The sequence below is a fragment of the Littorina saxatilis genome, linkage group LG9, assembly GCF_037325665.1.
Source record: "Littorina saxatilis isolate snail1 linkage group LG9, US_GU_Lsax_2.0, whole genome shotgun sequence".
NCBI classification, from domain to species: Eukaryota; Metazoa; Mollusca; class Gastropoda; order Littorinimorpha; family Littorinidae; genus Littorina; species Littorina saxatilis.
In genome coordinates this window covers 49480982-49488481 of record NC_090253.1, presented here as the reverse complement: position 1 = coordinate 49488481, position 7500 = coordinate 49480982, and the positions used below count along the sequence as shown (strand labels likewise).

At 43.5% G+C, this 7500-nt stretch overlaps 1 protein-coding gene and 1 long non-coding RNA gene across 2 annotated transcripts in view; both read left to right on the top strand.

Annotated features, from left to right (window-relative positions):
* LOC138976345 (uncharacterized) overlaps positions 1–1158 on the top strand; it is a 1182-nt gene extending 24 nt beyond the window's left edge. The window contains exons 1-2 of the long non-coding RNA XR_011458951.1: positions 1–160; positions 509–1158. The exon at positions 1–160 is cut by the window's left edge and continues 24 nt beyond it. This is a non-coding gene — a long non-coding RNA (uncharacterized lncRNA). The remainder of the gene's footprint in view (positions 161–508) is intronic.
* Positions 1159–4130: 2972 nt separating this feature from the next.
* LOC138976324 (tripartite motif-containing protein 3-like) overlaps positions 4131–7500 on the top strand; it is a 7722-nt gene continuing 4352 nt past the window's right edge. The window contains exons 1-2 of the mRNA XM_070349191.1: positions 4131–4373; positions 6898–7500. The exon at positions 6898–7500 is cut by the window's right edge and continues 531 nt beyond it. Of these exons, the coding sequence (XP_070205292.1) occupies positions 6913–7500 (588 nt within the window). The 5' untranslated portion in view covers positions 4131–4373; positions 6898–6912. The remainder of the gene's footprint in view (positions 4374–6897) is intronic.

Below are 7500 nucleotides of genomic sequence, written 5' to 3'. Positions count from 1 at the left end.
AAGCAACACTCGGCCTGTCGGAGGGAACACGTGTGGGAGTGATGGTGACGACCAAGGCAGAGCTCCACCTGTGGTCAACGGCAGTGATCGGGGAGTCATCGCCACCACTGTTCCCACGCCCTGCTTTGCTTTCTTTGACCTGTATGGCCGGTATCAACAGGTGAGTCTCTGTCCACAATTCTTCTGTCCGACTGACTGTCTCATTTGCAGCTTTTATTCCTCTCTGTATGTGTGTGTGAGTGAATAATAATATGTGTGTGTGTGTGGGGGTGTGTGTGTGTGTGTTATTGAGTGTGTGTGTGTGTGTGTGTGTGTGTGTGTGTGTGTGTGAGTTCGTGTGTGTGTGGTGTGTGTGCGTGTGCGTGTGTGTGTTCGCACGTGCGTACATACGTGTGTTTGTGTATGGTGGGGGTATCGTCCTGTCTGCTTAAAAGCGGGTTGCTAAAGTTTACTTGTGCACATTTACAAATCAAGGCATACTCATTGTAGTCCCGTAATTTATATTCAGGTATCAATTCTTCCCCCGACACGCCTTGGCTGAGAGCGGAACACAGAGACCAACAGCCCAGTGTCTGACGTAAGAGACACATGACGTCACACCTATAACTGTCGACCACGTGTCAGTCATGTGGAACTACCCCATGAGCTGAAGAGTGGACTCCTCCCTTGAGAGACCTACCTACAAGAGATATATTTCTTTGACAGGGACACTGACACTGTACGTTATCCCATGAACAACCTTGAGAAACTCCTCTGGTGGTTACCGTATTTTTTTCGGAAATGTATCGTCTCCGAGAAGTCGAAGCTTTGCTAAGCACACCTGGGGATGATATTGTGTTAAATAGAAATTAAATGTTTTGCTGAATACACTGGTGATGATATTGTGTTAAGAGATATACCAACGGTTTGCTTTCACATCAATGATGATATTCTGTTGACCAGAATGTATTGTCAGAATTAACCATTGCAAAATATTTTCAATCGATTTTTGTCGAATTTGCATTGCTTTTTTTTCTTGGTTAGATGTTGCTTTAATTTGTCTTTTGATTTGCTTTATTTTGATCTGTCTATAGTGTCTGTTTGTTAGGTTTTCATCTCCAACAAAACCAAATTCCTAGTTTTGTGTTCTGAGAAATAAAGCCTTCGTCAAACACTCTTTGTCTCTGGTTTTGTTGCTGTACGGGAAATAACCAGCGAGACGGTCGGTCACTGCGATGCCTTCCACGAACTCGACAGCAGAGACATAAGTGAATGAGATATGCCATAGATAAGTAGAACTGCTGGCGCGAAAAAAAGTCATGAAGTTTTTGACTCATATCAAGGAAGGCAATATGGTGTTCGACCTTCTCGAATATTTTACCACCTCTCGTCTGCACGCTCTGACGCAGCATTTAACTTTAAACTACTCCTTCTTCGCAATGGTATGACTCCCTGGACCCTCAGACTCCCGTACAGAAGCTGGTTACGAGCTGTTTTGGCGACAATTAGAAGCAGGTTCGCCTTCAAAACGCATCGAGCAGCCATTTTCGGCGTTCGATCACCACAATGTCCAGCTATGATGGGAAATTACGCGGAAGGTATACCAACTATACTTCCACCCTCAATGCAGATCGAAGCAAATGTGACTCCCAGTGTTGCGTTAGCATATACATTTGATCCAGACAAGAACACAGACTCCGGAGTAAAACAACGAAGTCTGCCTTGAATCGTGTCATGCACGGCATACACCAGGCTGCTCAGTGTCAAGCCGGTTATCCCCCGTGTTGCTGACGAGCGTGAAAATGACATCGTGAGCAAACATATGTCGCTATTAATGGCACAGCAAGTTTGAATGAATGAACACTGAAATATATTGTTTAGTTAGGGTACGATAATGGATGGAATATTTTCTTTCCTTTGTTCGGTTTGAGTAGTGTCAACGAAATTCTTGCCACACAGTGCAGTGTAGGTACTGTGAAAGCTTTAATCCGGGGCCTACATCCACACAACAACCCCCGCCACCCCTCCACCCTACCCCTTCCCTCACCAACAAGTTGTTTAAATTATATAAACAAAATCAGCAAGATTTGATAAAAAAAAAGTGTGGAAATATATTAACTTTGTACAACCTTCTTCAATTGACTGAACGAAATGAATGTACATGGAGAGTCCACCATGTAAATAAACAAAGCACACGGTGTTTAATAGCCAAATAGGCTGAAGAAACACACAAACAACTACATACATAACCAACCAATTGCAGTATAACTTCTACCGCTGCAATTTTGTAAAACAATGTCCCAGGACTATGACCTTCACAACTGAATTGTTCTGTCATGATTTCAATAAACTTGAATTTAAAATGTGTGTGTGTGTGTGTGTGTGTGTGTGTGTGTGTGTGTGTGTGTGTGTGTGTGTGTGTGTGTGGTTGAATCTCTTGAACCATATCTATCTATCTATCTATCTATCTATCTATCTATCTATCTATCTATCAGATTAACAATTTGTAGATACAAACAAAACCCATTGTCATCGTTTTCACGAGTTTTCATTCACAAACACCTGGGAAATAAATCGCATGTTCCCCATGCAATAAATCCCCGTTTACCATAGTTGCAGGAAGCAGTTTATACATGGATAATCAAAAGCAAACCCAATAGAAACGCTCCGGGATTCTTCTGCGCTTTTCATTGGCGTTTCCCCAGACCTGAACAGACGACACGACACTGCTTTGAAAAGTTCCAAAAACGAACTGGCAAACTGGCAAAGGTAAACAAAAAACAAAACTACTTCATGAAAGGTCATCAATTCACCACAAACAATTGAAACCTATGTTTTGTCTTCTTACAAAGTCATGGAGTGCGTGTATCTGTGTTTCGTTACAAAGACGTTCGAAGAAACACGAACGTCAAGTTCAAGTCAAACCAATTGACCCCTGACACACAAATATTGACCCGTGCACAAGACGTTGTATCGATAAACGAAGCGCAAATAAGAAATAATAATAAAAGCAAAGAACATAGCATGCAACAAGATATTCAAACATCTAACAAAGCCGAGCAAGCAGACTGACAGGTCTAATGAAAATCAAAGACGCAATGAGTCGGAAACAAGAAACAGGATCGCGATTCTTTCCTTCGCTGCACGACGCAAATCTTCTGTGACCTTTGACCCAACGTAGCTTCCACATTCGATCACTAAGCTTAATATTTACAACTGAAAACCGAGGGGCTGGAATACTGAGAGGAACATACATAACTGTGCATCCTCAAACCTGACATATTTATCTCAACATGTTATGAACTCAAAACACAGAAAGTTGATTTCACACGCCAGCTTTGATTGCAACAACGTGCTGGGGCCCCAAACCATGAGTTACCAAAACGGAACTCGTGTTTCAAAGCATGGCTCCCTGTGTTGATTTGGCACTTGTTTTCTCACTACCAAAATGATGACAACAATGATGTTTGGTGGTTTGTTGTCAGACCAGCTTTTTTGTCGGTCCTCGGGGGCATATATTGCTCCCCCTCGGACCGACAAAACAGCTGCATGGTCTGTCAACAACCCATCAAACATCTTATAATGTCAACTGCATTTTTGAATAAATACCTGAACAACAAATAAGCTTACGTAACAGATTAACAAAACATTGGCAGAGCTGCTCGGTCACAATTATGAGTCCAGTGACTCAGAGTCACCATGCACCACACACTTTGTTTTGTTGCAGAAACAATAGACAGCTCATTACTGACTGAGAGGTGAGACTCGGTGTTCGTTTTCATCCGTGTCACAACGCCTCTGACTTCTAAAGCTTATTGAATGTAACCATGCTAGGCAAACCGCTGCAGCGCATGGAACAGTCAATCATAACAGCTGCACACCCAGCACTGGATTTTACCGGAATGAACATGTTTAGGACGGATTGTGCAGTGTTTGGCAGCACGTGAGTGCAGTAGATTGTTGTCTCTGTTACCTCGGTCAGTGATGATAAAAGCAAGTCCATACTTGAACACACCAGTGATGACTGAAGAAACTCATGTGATCCACTTAACATGCTGCCAAGTCAACTTTCTAAATATACCATAACAAAGTGCTATCCAGTCTTGGCTCTGACTGTGAATTTAAAAAACAAAAACAAATATTAACCCTTGGGTGATTTGTCACTTCAGGTAATGTAGTGCTCTTTTGCAAACCTTCGTTATTGCAAGTTCAAAAGCAAGCGCCTGTTTGGTGACAGTTAGTCACGTGACATGTTTGATACACCCGCACTCGGCTGTGTTTTCCCCATAGCATAACCAGGTCACACTGCGACCCAGTCTTGTCACTGTGTGTGTGTATTCAAGTTTTTACAGACATATCAAACCGTGGAGGCTGTGTACTGTTCATCACAGCAGGTAAGTGTGTCCTCTGCTAATCTCCGCTTCTTAGACAGGCCCTCCTTGTTGCTGGGACGTGTGAATGAAGCAAGATGCGGAATAACCACTGAGCAAGTTCCTACTTTCTGTTTCCTGGAAATGTGTTTTTGGTTTGCTTGAATCGATCATAGCTGTGACATACCTTGAACAGTGTCGTTTGATTAGATATGCGGTGTCTTTAGACATACAAAAAACACTGTAACAAAGTAGCCTACGTACTTTATTACGAAATGTTACGAACCTGCTTGTGCAGAAATGTTCATCCTCAGAGAATAAGTAACCTTGGGTGAACATGATATGTTTAAGTATGTCTTTAAATGTGTGTGTCTGCCGTTCTGTATCGCAGTGTGTGTGTGTGTCTGTGTGTCAGTCCCATGTTGTGTCCAGCGCTGTCTTGCTGTCTGTGCTAGATGTTTTATCGCAGTGTGTGTCTGTGTGTAAGTCCCATGTTGTGTACAGCGCTGTCTTGCTGTCTGTGCTAGATGTTTTATCGAGCGTTTCACGCGAGGCACGCCGTCTGTGTGTAGCAAGTCCCACAGATTATGATATCGTGCAGTGCATTTAGAATGCACTTCCCTGTTGAACAATGCGGCTTTAGGTATGTCATCTTGAACACGCGGCCAGTACAACTGGCCTTGACACGGAACGATTCAAGGGGGGCAATCTCAAGTCATCTGAAAGAGGGAAATCCAAACGCAATCCGCCTTGTTCGATTTTATGGGCTTGGACGATAGAGAAAATTAAGAAAAGCAAAAGCTGGAGTCCAGTCTGGACGAAACTGCTATCAAGAACGCAGAATTAATTTTTTCTGAGTTTTTTTTTTTAGCCGTAAGCGCCATTTCTCATTTCGAATTTCTCATAACTGCTGTTCACAGCAGTGAAACCAACAAAGGGGCCTCACTCTGGAAGAGTTTCCTGCTCCGATAAACATGGCGCTTACGGCTAAAAAAAACTCAGAAAAAATCAATTCTGCGTACTTGATAGCAGTTTCGTCCAGACTAGACTCCAGCTTTTGCTTTTCTTATTTTTCTCTATCGTCCAAGCCCATAAAATCGAACAAGGCGGATTGCGTTTGGATTTCCCTCTTTCAGATGACTTGAGATTGCCCCCCTTGAATCGTTCCGTGTCAAGGCCAGTTGTACTGGCCGCGTGTTCAAGATGTAGGTATGTGTGCCTCAAGTTCCACCATTCACCTCGTCTTTTTAAACATTTCTTTTCATGTTGTCGTATTCATATATAACATAATCATGTTAACAAATTAAGTAAAATCACGCACGCACGTATGCACGTACACAGACGCGCACACACACACGCACACACACACGCACACACACACACACACACACACACACACTGACACACACTGACACACACTGACACACATACACACTGACATACACACACATACACACACACACACACACACACACACACACACACACACACACACATAAACCACAAGTTATGTTTACGTTGTGTCCTGGTTTATATTGAGTGACTGTATTTTTGAAGTGCGTTTACAATGTTTACAATGTTTCTGTTATCTCCATTCGTTTGGTATTTCGAAGAGTTATCTGTGTCTGTCCTTGTTATTCACCCGTAGGTTGCATTCTCCTGCGGTATTTTGTGCACGGATAGTTTTACCTGCTGTCCAATAGCATCTCTAATGTGAACCATAAAGCATTAATTAAAACACAAAATGCATAATTGTATTTCTTGACATATATGTGTAGCAGAATATTCTAAAATTACGTTAGCCTCCGCTGAATACCACTGAACAGAGATTTGAAAAATGGTGCCACGAAAACATGTCCACCAGCTTACAGATATAGGTGGGAACGTTGCGATAAACCGCATTTTATGTCAAGAGCAGAGCATGTGTTTCTTGCATTTAAGCATAATATGTATCGATAATTTGTACAATCGACGTTGCAGTCTGTGGATCCACAGATGTGTACATATAAAACATCCTGCAGTTTTCGCGTTTTTGTCAGTGGTACATTGGTGCCTTTACAACATTTTCACAAACATATTATCCTTGATGTTCGAAGGGAGCATCAACGCGGGTGGATGAGGGCAAGTAACAAACCATTATCTGGTAGTGGGACGCTAGACAAGACAACCAGGGTTCTGACATTTTATTAGGGATTGATAGTGTGCCGGTTTTTGCCTGTCCTTTTTCTTTGGTTGAACAGAGCATTAATCAAGTATTGTACTTTTTTTGTTTTGCCTTTTTTCACTTTAATTTACAGACACCTGTCCTCAGAGCGATGTATTGTGTCTAACCGACAAGCTTTACGCTGACATATTTTAAGCATGACAAGTCTTTCTTTTCTGTAACAAATGTAGTTGTTGTTGCTTCTGCAGATTGCTGTTGTTGTTGTTGTTGTTTTTGTTGTTTTTGTCGTTGCCGTTGTTTTTGTTGTATGATGTACCGAAATTGTATTGTATTGTATCGTACCTTTTTTTCTTGACTCTTATATTTTCGCGTCGTTCCTTTCAGGACGGATTCGTTGCCATGGCAACGGCAACAGCAGCAAGTTCAGCGGACAGTGACACGGAATGCTCCGTGTGTCACGAGCTGTTCAAGAACCCCAAACTGCTGCCCTGTGCTCACGTCCTGTGTCGCCACTGTCTTCTCTCCTGGCTCGCCTCCAACCCCGAGGCCCTCTGTCCGCTCTGCAGGGGCGCCATCGCGGACCCAAAAGAGAAAAGCAAGACGAAGGGGTGGGAGGAGGTGGTGGACGCGTTACCGGATGACGTCGCCATGGCAGCGTTGGTGGAGAGTACACGTGTACTGAGCCAGGATCACGTGTGTGTAGGATGCAAGTCAGCGGCTGTGTCTATCTGTCTCAACTGTAATGATATGATGTGTCAGGCTTGCAGCGACCTACACACCAAATTCTCTGTGTCCAGTCACCACAAGGTGGAAGACCTGTCCAGCATGACAGCGGAAGAGCTAGCCGCCAGTCAGCCTGACCACTGCAGCGTGCACACCAGCAAGCCCTGCGAGCTCTTCTGTCCCACCCACGGTGCCGCCATTTGCCACCTGTGTGCCAGCGCCAAGCACCGCGCATGCCCAGACCTGACGAAACTGGCGGAAGCG